The 18,260-nt window shown below is 41.9% G+C and overlaps 1 protein-coding gene across 4 annotated transcripts in view; it reads right to left on the bottom strand.

Moving 5' to 3' along the window:
• Positions 1 to 18,260, bottom strand: part of NKAIN2 (sodium/potassium transporting ATPase interacting 2) — a 451,605-nt gene that overhangs the window by 222,440 nt on the left and 210,905 nt on the right. For 3 of the 4 annotated variants that reach the window (XM_053381820.1, XM_053381818.1, XM_053381819.1), the window contains exon 2: positions 14,013 to 14,150. The exons of the other annotated variant lie outside the window; for it this stretch is intronic. In XM_053381820.1, the coding sequence (XP_053237795.1) occupies positions 14,013 to 14,150 (138 nt within the window). The remainder of the gene's footprint in view (positions 1 to 14,012; positions 14,151 to 18,260) is intronic. 4 annotated transcript variants of the gene reach the window in all.

The raw sequence follows: 18,260 nt of genomic DNA, 5'->3' as shown, positions 1-18,260 counted from the left end.
ATAACACCAATTCAAAAGGCTGATTTTGACTCTTTACGGCTCAGGTCCCAATAGCTTCTGGGGTGCCTCTTCTGATATGAACCTACCTGGACACACATATCTTCTTCTCTGGAAGCCCTTCTCTGGAACCCCCTCTGAAGGGTGATGACAAAAAAGAGGGCCTTTTCAGTTGGGGCTCCCTATCTGTGGAATGCTCTCCCTGGTGAGGTCTGTCTTATGCCTTTGTTGACACTTTCATCTTCTTGATGGGCTGAGCTATTATTGTGCTACCAAAGCTTCCTGTTGCTCTCATAGGAGGTTGAGAGTATGGGGAAATATGCATACAGGACTCACACTTTTGTGATCATCAGTTCTTTTGAGAGCCGATGTGGTAGTTGTGCTTCCATCCCATATGGGAGCACTTGTTTCAAACAACCAGTGAAACTTATTTTTGAGTTAATACGTATAGGAATGCATTGTAAAACGTTATGCATTTCACTGATAGCATGGGATTTAATGCAACTACAGGAGATGGTCTTCTGAAGAAGGGTTAAATAATTCAATAATATATAGCAATTATTACTGCAGAATGTTGGCATGCGGGGGGGGGGAGGGGGGGTTGACCAATAGAACTTTATGGATGAGAATGCAGGTTTTATTAGGCTTGTTATAAATTTTCTGAGTAATATTTAGAGATAACAAAAATTCCTTTATTGTCAAATTTTGATGGCAGCTCTAATATAAATGGAAAATTAAATCATAGCTGAAATATTGGCACTCCTGTATCTCATTTTGTATGTATGCATTCTGTACCTTAACAAAAGACCTTAACAAAAGCGTTCCTAGGCATCAGCTTATATAATCTAATGCTACACATTAGCAGCACATGACAATCCCTGCCACTTCAGAGAAAGGAAAGAAAAATTACTGAAAATTAAAGGAAGTTGCTGGGGAACCTTCTTGACCTCAGCTGGTATCTACAGCAGCAACAGGTTTTGCAGTTGCACATTGCTTAAGGATGAATCGTTTAAAAATGTGAGGCTAAATTAAAGCTATTTGATATGTAGCCACGCAGAGGAAAGGTTTCTCATTCTACAGTCGCTGGTGATGATATCCTTGCAAATGAGAAACAAACTACCAGATAGCTAGAAAGTATTATTCCCTGTGATCGCTGCTGGAAATGAGTTACTCGGTTCTTATCATAGAAGCATTTGGGCTTTGGCATAGTATACTGAACCTTTCTTACATTTCATGGCCTTTTGACTCTACTGTTGAATTCTTTTTCCCCTCCGTACTCATGTGTGTATATATATCTGCCAAGAGAAGACAACACTTGGTGCATCTGACAGTGTGCTGTGGACCGTGAAAACTTATGACACAATAAATCTATTAGTCTTTAAGGTGCCACAAGATTATTTGCTGTTTTGACTTCTGAAATATGTTCTATGTGCATCCATCTGATGTCATTTCAAGTAGCCACTATCTGTTCTAGTGCAAGAAATCACATTTTCATGCTTACCAACAGTATTGTTGAAAATGTGAAATATGAAAAAATGCTTAATTCCTAAAGGGAGGGCAATTATTCTATATTTACCACACACACACACACACACACACACACACACACATTTGTATGTCACTTTTCATTTTGAAAAATGATCACAAAGCAGTTTCTAGAAAAAGAACAAACAATAGAGTTCACTCAGTAGGTCAGAGAGCTGATTTAAAACTGCCTTGCCACATGACATTCACATTCACCGAGAGCAAGTTATTGCAGCTGCAGATCTAAAGGGCATCTAGCACATTGGCGTTGATATCAAACTAAGTCATAGGCAATGTATGTCCATTGATTCCAATAGGGCTGTTTTGAGTATGACTAACTTTTGATATCATCCCATAATTTCCCTTCAATAATATCATCAAAGCTTGAAGTTAGCTTCCTGGCCTTCTCATTATTGTTAATAACATTGCAGATGTTATTAACAAAATGTAACCCTAGTTTGACACAACACTTGTGTTTCACCTCTTTATGCCTGGGTCTGGTTGCAAAAGCTGTTGTAGCACTCAGACCAGCACTTTATTTGATATGACTTCTTGTAGGTAACAGGTTACTTCATCAGATGCATAAAGAACACCAAGAATGCATTAAGAATAAATGTTATGAAGAATGTTGACATTTACCAATATATTTTTTAGCAAAATAGAAAACCGGTGCTACATTCTGATTACCAGTAAATTTCAGTGTCAGCCAAGTGCCTTTGGCTAATAACCAAATTTCATTCTCATTTCCCTCATTTAGCAGTGAAGGATGACATATACAATGGCTGATTGGTAAGTGTTCAAAATAGACCTGACATTTGTCTTCAACAAGTGATCCAATTTCCTCCTGATTTCCATCATGCCGCAGTAAATTTACCAGGATATGCTGAGAAATGTCCAGAATTATGAAAATAACATATGATTTTTGTTCAAAATTTTCTTGCACCTAAGTAAGTTTCTCAAATTTACTTTTATATAATAATTAAAATATACATTCCAGCAAACTGATACAAATAAACAATTACTGGGAAAGAAAATATGTTATTTCCATATGCAAACTTTGGCCAGAATGAACTGACTAAATCTAAATATACCCTCTCCTTTGACTAATGTTAAGATTATACCCAAAGTAATCTCTGTTGTTAACTCATCACACTGATGAGCTATGCAACTCATGTCATGCACTGAACCTTACAGATAAACAAATGGTGCTCTAATTTGGTTACAGAGCAGATATTAATTTCTTAAATAATATATGAAGAGGATTTTCAAGCTTGAAATTGTTTAGCTCTGTGTTCAAACAAAGAAACAGTGAATACTGCAATGGATGCAAAATGCTATAAAGAGTTTTGAGATACATAATTGGCTGACTTTTCACTGGATTTGAACAAGGGAGTGACAAGAACCTATTTTAGTAGTAGCTCCTCTTTATCTCTTCACAATGTTTTTCTTTTTAACAAATCATGGAACTCACAAAGATAAAAATGAGGCTACAGTAGAAATGTTTAGGGGTGGAATTATTTCTGTGTCAAAGACTATATAAAGTGCCTCCTTGGTCGGCATTTATAATGCACACAGTATCTGCTGAACTCACATAACATGAGATGCATCTTCACTGAGATCCTTATTACTTTAAGTTTCAAATTTATTATCTGCAGTTGAGCTTATCTGACAAGAATATGTGTAGCCTTATCATTTGGGCCTGTGCATAGACAATAAAGCAAATCTCAAAATAAACAGCACAATTGACAGGCAAACTATGGAAATGGTGAGGAATTGAAGTTTTGAAACCTCTTTACTGCTGCATTTTACAACCATGCATGTTGTTTATCTTGCTTTTCAGTGTCAGCTGTAAAATGTTTCTTTCTTGGTAATAGCACTCATGACAACAGGGATGGTTTGAAAAAGTAATTCGCTATTTTCCTGCAGACCACCAAGAAAGTGAAGAACATGTTGAAACAATAAGCACTTAAAGTGATCATAACAACAAGATTTACAGGGGGCTCAGTGCATAAGTTCATGGAAGAAAGGCAAACAGCATGAAACAGCTTTTAAAACAAAGCTAAAGCCAGCCAGTGTGTTACTACACAAAGCATTGTGGCTAAAAAGTGAAAGGTACAGTGAGTGTCTCACAGTATGACTTCAGGGCAACAATGGAACATCCCCTTCCCCACCTGCCTTGGCCACCCAGCAGATACAGTCACATTGTGAAGAAAATGTCTGCTCAAACAAAAAATATCAGGGAAGGATTGTAATGGATATACTAGGGATAGATGGGCAATATTATTTTGGATTCATGTGACGTTCACATGTACTGCCACAGTTTTGCTCAAAAATTGTATGTTCCTCTAGAAACACACATTCCTAAATGTATTTGATCTCAAACTATGCACTGAATGCTGCTTAGGCCCTAGAAGGATGGAGCATAAATATTTACAAAAAATAATTGTTGGCTCGCCACTATCTCCATGGGGGACTTCCTTTGTGCTGCTTCTGCAGCCAGCAGGGAAGCACTCAAGCAGGAACAGCACCATGGTGCTGGAGCCCAGGACAAACCCTGACACACAGAGAGTGCCAATCAGAGGATTCAATGGAATGAACTTTGGCCCACTCCTAGGTTATAAATTGATGCCATGGGTGCCAGGATTCCCTGCTCCCAACTTAACCACCCTTCCTAAAAAGTAGAGAATGCTTGTGGACTGTGGCCTGCCACACTGGTTGATGGGGCTTCCCCCTCCACACCAAGGAACAAGGAGCGAGGGAAGATCTACATCATGAACAAGTGGGGAAGAAATATCAACACTGGGATCTGCTGCTCTGGTGGATCCTGCCGCCTGAGGCAGTCACCTCACCTTGCCTCAGTAAAGCATTAAAGAGTTCACCACTCCCATAAGAATAAAGAATTTCTTGTTCTTATGCTATTTTTTAATCACAAATTGATATGGCAGGAGAGATTGGGCAGGATCAACAGCCTACTAAAAGGAGCTTCATGAAAAGTTTTAGCTGGAGCCACCTGACAGTCTCAGCTCCAATTTACAGCGTTAAGGCTGGTTGCCAAACAAGCAGGTTGTGGGCAGGATCACCAGAATGCTACACGCCATGGTAGACTTAAGAGCATGGCAGATCCCTCCTGTTCTCCCCAGTGAGAAGACAAGAGAAGGAAAAGCTGAGCAGCAGGTGGGCTGCCTGATGGTAGGCTCCTTGCCCTGTGCTACACCAAGCTCTGACACGCTGGAAGTATTACAGTGGTGGGCATATTTAACCCACTACTGGATTGGTGTGTTCAATGCTATCCCACCCCCCATGCTGCTCATTCTCCTGCAAGTGGAGCACAGATAATAATGTTGAGTTGTGAACCCTGTTGCAACCTTGAGAGAAGTGCAAAATCCAATGAATACATTACATTTCAGTCCACATATTAGGCTGGGAAGTGCAGATCAGGTCAGTCCCTATCATAATTGACAAGGACTGCATTTCTCAAACATACAGTTATTCAGTCTCTCCCTTTTGCACACACATCTTTGAATGAACTGCAACATGGGGAACTATGGGGAAACTGTTTTCTGGGATGGTTTTGCTGATGAGAACCTATAAAAAATGTAAACTCTAGGCCACTCTCTATGCTGCAAGGCAGAAATCCTATCACTGATTAAAGGATCCTTGGGGTGAGGAATGAAAGGCAAAGGCAGCAAGAAATTCATTAAAATTTTGGCTTATAATTGAGAGAGCTATGCTGTATGAGTGGTACATAAAGATAGATGATAGATAGATAGATGATAGATAGATAGATAGATGATAGACAGACAGATAATCCTTTAACATTCTCTCCCTCTGCCGACTCCCACTACCTTGCTTGTCCCTGTCCATCATTTTCATCTCATATTCTCATTCACAACCCCCCTGCCTCTTCTCTTTACCTCTTCTATGTTTGATGTCTTGTGAGATCTAGGAAAATAAGGCGATGCCTTGTGTCATTTAGCTCAGTGTTGTCTGCATAGATTGGCAATGGCTGTCTGAACTTTGAGGTAGGGGTCTTTTTCAGCACTACCAGGAGATGCCAGGGGTTGAGCCTGGGACCATTTTCATGAGAATTGTGTGCTCTCTCACTAAGTTATATCCCTTTGCTAATAGCTCTGCACTTGCATAACAGCTCTATGGAACTGGCCAAAACAGTGGTCCAAAGAGCCATGCTCTTGGAGGTTAAGCATAGCTCCCACCCCATAGAATCCCATCTTTCTTAACAGCTCTGCTAAGTTGATATACAAGTGAAACCATGTGGTAGTGATGCCCCAATATCTTGGTTGCAGCTGTCACCTTAGTGCCATGGCTCTAAATCCAGAGTCCTCAGACCTTGAGTCCTAGAGAAGTAATAGCTCCAGGGAAGAAATGGATCCACTCCCCAGCTCATTCTGAGTAGACCCACCAGCATCAGATTCCACACCTAGCCACCCAAACACCAAAGATGTATCTTTGCCTCGGGACTCTGAAGAATCAACAAATGATTCCTTTAAGGATCATGGAAGTGCTGCAGAGAATACACGAACTAAGGCCCCACATCCCAAAGCATTACCACCTAGAGGGGGCTGCATATAGGTCACAGGCCCTTTAACTAGCAGACTGAAGCAAACTGGGAGTAGAGTCTATATCCTCGAGATATGGCTATAAAGCTTGGATAGTTGTAACAAGGAAATTTGTTCCCTCCTGCTCTCAGCTACAGGACTGCTAACCATGGTCCTGAAACTATTGTTATTGCACTGTGGTCTAGCACTCAGGTCCAGGGTCCTGTCCAAGGTCCTGACCTTCCTCTAGCACAAGGATGGCTTGGGCAGCTCAGAGAACGCTTCTGCCATCTCTTTCGCACTGTTGCCTCCTCATAGTGACAGGACATTAGAATAATTTACCTAGAAAAAACTACAAAGCTAGGAAGCAAGAAGAGTTTGAGATACAGCTGTTAGCTGCCTGGTAAATCTGTGAATCCATTGGGAAACAAGTCCCAGCAAAACAACTCCTACCCCACACCCTACACCCCATCTTTAAATGATCAGGTGGCAGTCCTCCTCACAGCTTAAAGGATTCTGGCAGAGGGGAATGTGCACCCAATGGTAAGCATCCTCCCAACCATTTCCCCACCATCACTTATCCTCTCATCAACACACCTAATCCACAAAACTGACAGATGAAACAAACAAAAAAATCCCAATTTACTTGGAAGAAAATCTCACTGATCTCACCAAAATTAATTCCAAATATCTGTGTTTAGGATTGCAGCTTAAGGCTAATAAATGACAGTTTGCAACCTTATCCTATAAATCCATATTAGCTCTTGAAACTCAAGCAGAGGATTACATAGAAGTAGTTAAAGCACCATCTTGCACTGTAAAAATAGAAAGGTGGACTAGTTTTAACTGCTAATCTCCAGTTTAAGACTGAGGATTTGTTTACTTACTTTTCCCATCCGAGAGGTTTGAAAGGTCCATTACTAAATGTTACCTGCTATAATAATGCTCTTTGAGTCTTTATTAATATTAACAAGAAACTATGATTTTACATAATGGAACGTATTGCTATTTTAAAAGGGGAGGGAAGTTTCCTCAGTAAAGGAAGTATGGAACCATAAATAGCACTACAGGTGCTCCAGAATTGCCATTCAAGTGCCATTCCAAATGAAGGATCCATCCTTATACCAAGGATAGGAGTCAATGAGATAGATAGACTGCTGTTCTTAAGAGTACCAAGACTTGGAGGACCAGACTGCAAAGAAACTGAAGTTCTGTTCTCATAGGTGAGTTCCATAACCCCTAATATCCATCAAATAGTTGAGATTGTGTTTTACCCACTTCAAACTGGTGATAGTGAACTGTTTTACCAGGTAAAAGACTTTGAATTTATTTTTTTAAAAAACTTTTAAATCATATTATCAATGCATAGTATGTTGCAGTCAAACACATGATAGTAAGAAGAGGGGGAAATAACATAAGTGTAGGACATATATCTGTAAATAATAATAGTAACACAGCTTATTTCTCCAATTTAATTGACTCCTATGACCCTTAATTTTAACTCCCTTCTGTTCTTTCTCTGGTATCCTACCTGTTGTCTTTTTGACTGCGTTTTCTTATTCTACTAAATTATTTTCATTACCTTACGCTGTCCCACTTTGTCACATCTACTGCTGAGTATTTTTTTCAGTCTGTTACACTTCATTTCTTGTTATACTATTTTTTTCTATACATTCTCTATATATGATGTCCAGTCCTCTTTTAAATTCTTATCATCTTTATTTCTTAATCTGTTTGTCATGCTGGCAAGTTCTATATATTCTAATATTTTAAGGTGCAATTCTTCTCTTGATGGTACTGCATCTGTTCTCCACTTTTGTGCTACTTTGAATGGAATTTGTGCCATTGACAGGAAAAGCTTCTGGCAGAAAACGTGAACTGCCAATTTGTCCTATCAAGTGTGGCTATGCATACACAAACACAACAGTGTTCATATGCATTGTGGGCTCTCTACAGATAATAATAAATAATAATACATTTTATTTATATCCCGCCCTCCCCAGCCGAAGCTGGGCTCAGGGCGGCTAACAACAATCAAAATAGTCCAACATTCTAAAAACATTCATTATAAAATTAATTAAAATCAAATTAAAATCAAATTAATGGCAACCATCAAGCAAAATTCTGTGCAGATTGCCAGAGGAGGGGGTCAGGCTGCGCCCTGACCAAAGGCCTGGTGGAACAGCTCTGTCTTGCAGGCCCTGTGGAAAGATGTCAGGTCCCGCAGGGCCCTAGTCTCTTGTGACAGAGCGTTCCACCAGATTGGAGCCGCGGCCGAGAAAGCCCTGGCTCTAGTTGAGGCCAGCCTAACCTCTCTGTGGCCTGGGATCTTTAGGATGTTTTTATTTGCAGACCGTAAATTTTTCTGTGGGACATACCAGGAGAGGCGGTCCCGTAGGTACGAGGGTCCTAGGCCGTATAGGGCTTTAAAGGTTAAAACCAGCACCTTAAACCTGATCCTGTACTCCACCGGGAGCCAGTGCAGCTGGTATAGTACCGGATGAATATGATCTCGCAGCGAAGACCCCATAAGGAGTCTCGCCACGGCATTCTGCACCCGCTGGAGTTTCTGGGTCAGTCTCAAGGGCAGCCCCACGTAGAGCGAGTTACAATAATCCAGTCTGGAGGTGACCGTCGCGTGGATCACAGTGGCTAGGTCAGGGCGAGAGAGATAAGGAGCCAACTGCTTAGCTTGGCGGAGATGGAAAAAATGCCGCCTTTGTTATAGCTGTAATCTGTGCCTCCATAGAGAGGGAGGTATCGAAGATTACACCCAAACTCTTAACAGACGGTGCTGGCACTAATTGCACCCCCGCAAGAGATGGGAGTTGCCCCCTCAATCCCATATCGCTTCGTCCCAGCCAGAGGACCTCTGTCTTCGAAGGATTTAACTTCAACCGGCTCCCACGTAACCATCCAGCCACAGCTTCCAGACATCTGGTCAGTGTATCTGGGGCTGAGTCAGGATGGCCGTCCATCAACAGATAGAGTTGGGTGTCATCGGCATACTGATGGCAACCCAGTCCAAAACTCCGGACAAGCTGGGCGAGGGGGCGCATAAAGATGTTAAAAAGCATCGGGGAGAGAATCACACCCTGAGGCACTCCACACACCAAGGAGTGGCGCGATGACAATTCCCCCCCAAGCGCCACCCTCTGTCCCCGACCAGAGAGAAACGAGCGCAGCCATTGAAGGACTGTGCCCTGGATCCCCACGTCGGCAAGGCGGTGGTCCAGGAGTTCATGATCGACCATGTCGAAGGCTGCTGACAGGTCTAGAAGAATCAGCAGCCCCGACCCGCCTCGATCCAGCTGCCTGCGGAGATCATCTGTTAGGGCGACCAGAGCCATCTCGGTCCCATGACCAGCGCGGAAGCCGGACTGGAATGGATCGAGAGCTGATGTTTCATCCAGAAACCTACCAAGCTGTTCAGCAACCGCTCTCTCAATCACCTTACCCAGGAATGGAAGATTCGAAACCGGGCGGTAATTGGATAGATCTAAAGGATCTAATGATGTTTTCTTTAAGAGCGGACGCACCACTGCCTCCTTCAGTTCCCCTGGGAATATCCCGGTGCCAAGGGACAAATTGATGATATCACCCAGGGGGGCCCGCACCTCGTCTGGACACCCTCTGATCAGCCAAGACGGGCACGGGTCAAGAGGACAGGTGGTGGGCTTTCCAGCTTGTAGGAGTCTGTCCACATCGGCTGGGGATATCCGGCCAAAGTGGTCCAATACTGGACCCGAGGACAGTCGAGGGGCCTCCAGTTCCTTTATTGTATCCAAATTGGCAGGGAGGTCATGGCGGAGCAACAGGACCTTCTCCGCAAAAAAGCTCGCAAATGCCTCACAGCTGTGTATCGAATTGTTATTTAAATTTGGCTGTCCTTCAAGGGACGTTAAAGACCTAATTATACTAAATAATTGCGCCGGGCGAGAGCTAGCGGAGGCAATGGAGGCCGAGAAGTAGGACTTCTTAGCGGCCTTCACTGCCATCTCATAGGTTTTCATAAAAACCCTATAAGATGTTCTTGAGGCTCCGTCACGGGCACCCCGCCATACTCGCTCTAGCCGCCTGAGGTCCCGCTTCATTTTCCGAAGCTCCTCGGTAAACCAGGGAGCCCGGTTTCTGCGGGGTCGCAGAGGGCGCCTAGGTGCGATCTCATCGATGGCTGCTAGGAGCTGGATATTCCAGCCCTCAACAAGCTCGGTCAATGAGTCGCCAGGGGGAGCAAGGTCCTGTAAGGCCTGACGGAATCTATCAGGGTCCATCAGCCTCTGCGGGCGAGCCCAAATTGGCTCGCCACCTAAGCAGGGTGGGGGTGGAAAATCAATCCTGGCTTTCAGTGCGTAGTGATCAGACCATGGCACCTTCATCGAAGGAGACATGATCACATCTATACCGGCGCCAAAGATCAAATCCAGCGTGTGGCCTGCTTGATGTGTGGGGCCCGAAACAAACTGGGAGAGCCCTAGTGTCGCCATGGAAGACACCAGGTCCAGAGCCTGTGAGGAGGGAATGGCATCAGCATGGATGTTGAAGTCCCCCAATACCAATAGGTTAGGGAACTCCAAGGCCCAGCCGGCCACCGCCTCCAGCAGGCCTGACAGGGTGGCTGCTGGTGCGCTAGGTGGCCGGTACACCAGACAGCCAAGCTCACCTCGGAGCCCCACACTAGGCCAACACATTCAATGCCGGGGATCGATGGCGATGGTAGAGCCCTGAAAGAACAGTCTTCTTGGATTAATAATGCCACCCCTCCCCCCCGGCCCACAGTCCGTGACTGGTGGAGGATGGAGAAACCCGGGGGCGCCATCTCCCGTAAGGTAACAGTTTCCCCTTCGCGCACCCAGGTCTCCGTCACACAAGCCAGGTCAACCCCGTGCGAGGTGAAGAAGTCTCGGAGGGTGGCGGTTTTGTTGCCTATAGACCTGGCATTGCACAACACCAATGACGGAGGTGAGTAATCCTTGCTCACCCTACCCTCGTCCCTTGGGATGGGGTGCAGATTGGAAGGGGTACGAGCATATCCGTATCTCGATCCCCTTCGCCTATGACATCTGCCCCCACCGCCATACCTCCCTCGCCCCTCCACGGTAGCAATCCCAAGCCTCAAACCAACCTCCATTTACAAAATAGAAAAACAAATCAAACCAAAAACAATTGTACCAACAAAACAAATCCCCACCCCACTCAATATCCAACCCCAAACCAAAATAAAATGGAACAAGATAAAAATACATCAATAAAAACCACCGTTCACGGTGGTACAACAAAGTAAAAAGTAAAAACCCCTATAAAACACTTTAAAATATATAAAAACATTTTAAACATTTGCTGCGACAACACCAGTGTCCTTAAGACAGTAGCGGTGGCGAGTGTGGGCCCCGCCCCCCTAGGCCTGGTGGAGTGGACCTACAGGAGGGAGCGGCCTTCCTCAACCCCCACGGTGCAGCAGCAGCAGCAGTGTCCCAGTGCCTCATGAGGCCTCTTAAGCTGTGGCGGTGGTGAGTCAGTCTGGGCCCCGCCCCCTGGGCCAGGTGGAATCTGCCTGAGGAGGGAGCAGCCTTCCCAACTCATAGTGCAGTAGCAGCAGCGATGTCCCAGTGCCTCATGAGGCCTCTTAAGCTGTGGCGGTGGTGAGTCAGTCTGGGCCCCGCCCCCTGGGCCAGGTAGAATTAGCCTGAGGAGGGAGCGGCCTTCCCAACTCACAGTGCAGCAGCAGCAGCCTAGATGCATTCTAATGAATGTATGTAGGTCAGGTATGGAACCTACTTACACAGTGCTACTTCCCTGGCATGTATTCATTTGATTTCACATGAAAATATGAAATGGGCTGCTGTATGAAAGACTGGGGTGTAAACAACCTGAAGATACAAACATAGACTCCACATTTTCAAGGTTCATTACCAAAAATTAAGAGGACTTGACTTGCTGTGCAAAAAATAGGAACTTCCTTTTCATTATATTGGTTACAGGAAGACCACCAAAGTGAGCCATTCCAAGCCAGAAGAAAGATTTCTTCATCCTTGAGTGACAATGCTTGTAATCTGTGAAGCACCCACATAGTTCATTGATCTGTGCTTTATCCAGTACAAAGTGCTATATATTTAGTACAGAAGGAGATTGCTTGTAAAAATGTCAAGAACCCACAAGTCACTCTGATGTTATTTCACAGGACTTATTCTAAAGAAAGAAGGATCTTCATAAAGGTTAGGAGGTAGGGGCATCATGAATAGTGTGCCTTATTAATGTTTTTGAGCAATAAAAGTTCTAAGATCATAAAGAAAGGAATAAGAGGTGGGGGTTTTTTTAAAGGAATGGCGGTTTATTATACTTTTAAAGATTGCCAGATTTTAATCTGCACTAAGTAAGCTAGTTTGGACAAACATGCCAGCCATATGCAACAGGGGCAATGGGATGATACTGTTCTGCCTTGCCCTTGGGCAGCATCCATGCCTATGGGCCCAAAGGACATCTACCAATGGCATAATATTTGAATACAGCTGATGCACCAAGGTCTGAATCATTTAGCCAATTTCCAAAATGTATGTGGGTTGTAGATTATATCAATTGAGCCTACACTTGTTGGATTTTTCACATCTAGCCTCTGTACTAACAAGGATACCTACAAGGAGAAGCCTGGTAGAAGACCAGGCACCCCAGTAGAAGACAGGCACCCCCAGACTAGTGGGCAGGGTACCACATCCCCTTTATCTGTAGCTGGTAAATACATGCAAACCAAGCCTAAGGATAGTCCTTGACTCGAGGGCTTGCAAATTGATATTAAAAAGGCATGTCATAAATTGGGGAAATGGTCAGAGATGGATAATAAGTTTGCAATGTAGGAAAGTGGGAATGAGTTTGCTGCAGGGGAATCTCAGGTTCACTTTTATTTTGCTCATTCAGTATCATTTGCCAAATTCAGAAATCTGTGGTATATCTAGAAGTTCCCTCTTATGAGGATTATATCCACGTTATCTCTAGCCACTGGTTTAGTTCATGGTTTGCCAATGTGGCAACTGCAGGCACACATATGCCCAGAGAGGCCTTTCCAGGGCCCATAGTCTTCCCTCTCACGCTGAAATTAGCCTTGAAAGAAGCCTTCTTTGGTCATCAGAAAGCTTTTTCTTCAAGCCTAGTTGTGGTATGGGGTATTTTGTGAAGTTGCAGCCAGAGTGTGTGTGGTGTTCATAACAGTTGTTGTAGTTTGCAGACAAGTCCATAGGACCAGAAATGTTGGAGACCAGTGATCCAAGCTCTAACTGTATTGCATTGCATCCCCTTTTAATAGCCTAATTGTGATGTAGTATTTTTGTAGGGTTGTTAACAGATTTCTTTTTACCATGCTTCACTACAGCTCATCAGTTTTGTCTTCTTTGGATCACCCTTCAACTTTAACTCCGACCTGACTTTCAACACACACTTAGATTTGTTACTAGCCTACTGTTCTAAGGCTGTGATCTAATTTGAAACCCATCAAACATGTGCAATATCAGGCTGCAAATCTTTTCTCTCCATCTATTCCTTGGCTTTCAGTATTTACTATGGCCATTTTCTGCAGGATTCCTCTGCTGTTTGGTGGTTTTCAAGTTTAAACCATTTTGGAAGCAAAGAGAAGAGAGCCAGATTGTATTCCTGCTTTCTCTATAGAAACAATAGCAGAAATAATTTAAGTTTTCATATGTATAGCAATAATGTAGTAATAAATAATGTCGCAATATATTTCTGTAGGATTTTTTAAAAATATACTCCCACCCCCTTTAAAAAAAAACACACTGTACATTTAAATGTGTTGAAAACAATTACCTAGATATACTGGGCATATTACTTCAAATCTCCAAATAAAATTTCTTCCCAACTCCAAGTTTGTTTGTTTTGTACCATACATGGCAAATACAGAGTTAAGGATACAAGGTGAATGGTACTTACTCCTGTTATGTAGCGAGGTCTATACTGGATGGTTCCAAATAAGCCAAGTATGACTATAATAATGTGTACAAAATTTGCCAGGATTGGTGCCCACTGATAACCAAGGAAATCAAATATCTGTCTCTCCAGCACACATACCTAGGATTAAACAGCAACAATGATTTGATTAGAATAGCTCATGAGAAAAAATAGTCAGAGGCTTTGGAAAGCATTTTCCCTCTTCACTTACCACCACTAGAAACATTGCCTCACTAGATATATGGTTCAGGAAGCAGGGGGGAAAGTTGGGATGACTTTGCAACAATTCACTCCTTTTGTTTTACTGAAAACAGCATTTCTGTGACAGTCCATTGAGTTATAATCCAATAGCAAAAATATTCACAAGGACAATTTTGCCAAGATATTATTCCCATTCAAGGAGATGCTTTAGTTGAAGCAGGTACAGCATGACTACATCTGTCATTTATTACTGTTATTACTGACAGGCTCTCTATCACCAGCTGGTTTGGAAGTCCAAGCCAAGTTAAAGACACAGCTACCCCATCATTCCCCTCTATTTGTACCAACTCATCCTTTCGCTTAGCCTTTGCTTCAGATACATTTCTTATAAATTTCTTATAACCAAGAGATATGTGTGTATTGTTTAAACATGTGTGTGTATCTATATGTATATGTATATCTATATCTATATCATCTATATTTATCTATCTATATCTCTATCTATATCTCTATATATCTATATATCTATATATATCACATCACATACAAATCTACCCTTTTGGAGCTACTTTCCATCACACTTTTCACCTACTTGGGTTATTAAAAACTAGGGATAGAACCAGGGAATAAATCAATGTCATCATGGGACAGGACAAAATTCCATTCCATCCTGTTTCCATGTGGGTTGTTCAGGACAGGTTTCCAAAGTATATATCCTTTAAAATCTGCACTGAAGTTGTTTAAATGAAAAAAACAAAGGGGGAAAAACGTTTTGTTTTATAAAATTTATATACTGCTTGGTTGTAAAACAATAACAACTCTCACACCATTTACGAGGTGGTCTAAGTTGTGAGCTCTCACAAGGTGATCTGGGGGCTGCCTGCCTAATCATGTTGTTTTTAAAAAGCGATTTCATCCAGCTATGTACAGCTAGCCTAAAAAGTGGTTTGTTGCCATGCAGATTGAAATCACAGTAGTAAGGCCTGCTGGAAGTTACAGAATTTGATCACCTGCCATCGCTCTCAGGGGGAATCGTAAAATGCTTAAAATGTGTGTAAAGTACATACATCTTTTTACATACATTTTAATATTTTACATTGAATTCTCCCCTTGAGTCTTGGGGGGGGGGCATTAAATTTTTAAAAAAGTAAAATATGTCCAGTTCCCCTTAAGAGCAATGGTGCATCAATAAGACAAAAAGAAATGCTCTTTTTAAAATATGCTGCCAGATTTAACACTTTTCTTGTGCAGATCAAATCACAGCTGATGTTAACTGCTACATGATAGAAAAGGTGATTGGGGAGAAATTCATTTCAGTTCATATTTAAAGGCGAACCTCCTTCATCTGCACTTTTCTGAAACAACAGGCAAACAATAGACAGCCATCCCTTGAAATTCACACTTTTCTGAATTTTGCAATGGATTTCACCAACCAACCAGTGTATACAAAAATGTATCTATTAAGGCAGGGGTGCACAATCTGTGGCCCTCCAGATGTTTCTGGACTACAACTCCCAGCCAGCATAGCCAGTGATGATGGATGATGGGAGTTGTAGTCCAACAACCATCTGGAGGTTCGCAGATTGTGCCCCCTGTACTAAGGTAAAAAAAGTATGCATATGATAGTGAAAATAATGTTTTAGGGAATATTGCTTTGCAATACTGCATATTAGACAAAAGTGAATAAAAACATGTGCTTATTAGGAGAAATTTGCACTAAAATGCACAGAGACTCTTTTTAAAAATAAATTAATTGCAGACTGATGGAAATGTGGAGAACTCAAGGTTGGGGGGAAATGAGAACCTGAGAAAACCAAAACTGACAAATTTGCCCATCTCTAAGTTCAAAAAGTGTGCTTAATACATTCATCATTGAAACTGCACCAAACTCTGGAAGAATCCAGAAACTGCTTTTCTGCAAAATGTCAAGCAATGCTCAATGCACTGATTTTGACCAATCAAAGACTCTTTGTCATACATCTGGATGGAGAAATCAAGTTCCAACTCCATAACAGACAGCATCAATCCATCAGTGGGAGCTACAGTTCAGCTATGAATGGACATCACAAAGGACTAAATTCACCAACATTCTACCTTCTATCTTATTTTCAGCTGCTCTGTATGGAAGGAACCTCTTGTTCATACTGAGTAGGAGGGTGCTTGAAATGAAATTTATTCCAGGTCCAACACATATTGGAACAAATCATTCATCGAGGCCCTGTTTTTAGCAGCAATTATCACCAAATACATGGGGCACTGTAGTGGATCCTGTGGATTCTCTGAACTGATAAGAGAGAGAGGTGTGATGATTTCCTAATAATCTTGAGAAAACGCAGTGGTGGAGTGCTCCTAAAGAGGGGCTCTTGCTTCAGACTGTATAAAAACATCTTCATGTGGTACTTTTGGACCCAACTGCAGAATGCAGAATAAACACAAACATCACCATTTCTGAATGGATTACATGAGAATCAATTTTGGCTTTTGAGGGCAAATATTCAGCAGCAGACTGATAAGAATTAGTTCCCTCCGGAGAGTTTGATTGGTTATGTCCTTGAATGCCTTTCTAAATTAAAATAAAATCAGTAAACAAAATTAATTATTCTGGTGATACTTAATCTCAGGCCCCAATATTAACTTTTAAATTAACTAAGGTACCCGCATGACATAAATGCCTAATTCAATTGATCCATTGTCTCTTATGAGCAAGGTAGATATAGTCACAGTGTATTTCTGGGCTTTTTTTTTTTGCTCCCCCCCCCACTTTTTAGAAGGAAGATCTTCCCCATCTTCTTTCTTTGAAGTTTTTTGTGCTCTGAATTTATAGTCAAACGACATGATCAGCAATTCCACTTGATGTCTGTTGCTTGACTATGACTACATTCCTATACATGGTTACCTGAACTATATTCTATTGAACTCAATAGGGCTTACTTCTGAGTAGACATGAATAGATCTGCACTGTATATAACTTCAGAGGTTTGAGAGCAACCTTACAGCATATTCAAAAATCTAGTATAGCAATGAGAAGAGCTTTAGCCTAGTCTTCTCCAAAACACAGTAGTTATGTGAAAGGATGTTTATTATTACTATTTTGTATCAGGGAGCAACCAAGTCTTCAGTTCTCCAGCTATAGTCTGATGTGGTGTTGTCTAACAGCCGATCATCATGTGAACTTGCTGATTATGTGTTTCACTTCTTAAACACAATTAATGCAGAAAAAAAATTACCATGACCATTGATCAAAATGTTTACATTTGTGGTTCACATTCCCATCCCAGAGATGTACTTTACTGAAGACATTTATTACAAGATTTATAATAATCAACTTAAAATAACTGCTTATTTCAACAGTGTGTTATGACAGGGTGGAGAGATAAGCCTGTCACAACTGGTGTGGAGAAAGAGAGCAGGTAATAGTACCTTATTCACTTTTCCCACACTACTTATGACACATCTATTTTTCCACCCTCCTGCTCTCAGACATGCCTTTTCTTCTAAGCTGAAAAGCCCTGAACATGCTAGAATTTCCTTCCAAATATTTTTTTCGTGCTTCCAATTATTTTGATGGTCCTTCTATGTATCTTTTATGGTTCAGTCATATCTTTCTATAGTAGGTATACAGCTTTCTTGAATGAGACAACACATTTCCCCCCTCCCTTTCACAGTAAAGTAGAAAATTATTGGGTGGGGTTGATGGGGGTTAAGCCCTGCACCATACAGATAAATGGGCCTTTTTGTGATGACTTTTAAACACATTTCCCCAGAACAACATGCTGTTCAAATCTCTGTATTTCATTCTGGTTCCTCAGTTTGCTCTCCTAATTTTTTTCATCCCCTACCCCCCCCCCAGTATTTTATAGACCAGTAATGTGCATATTGTATCTATTTTATTACCAAGGTTGTGAGGTAGAAACCTAATAGGAAAACAACATGGGTAAGTAAATAATGCATTGAGTTATTAAATTAAAAATGTATCCGCTGACTTAAATTTTCAAGATGACAATTCCATAAGATTAAACTGGCTAGATG

Source organism: Podarcis raffonei, chromosome 3, assembly GCF_027172205.1.
Source record: "Podarcis raffonei isolate rPodRaf1 chromosome 3, rPodRaf1.pri, whole genome shotgun sequence".
Lineage (NCBI taxonomy): Eukaryota > Metazoa > Chordata > Lepidosauria > Squamata > Lacertidae > Podarcis > Podarcis raffonei.
This window is presented reverse-complemented; position numbering and strand designations above follow the sequence as displayed.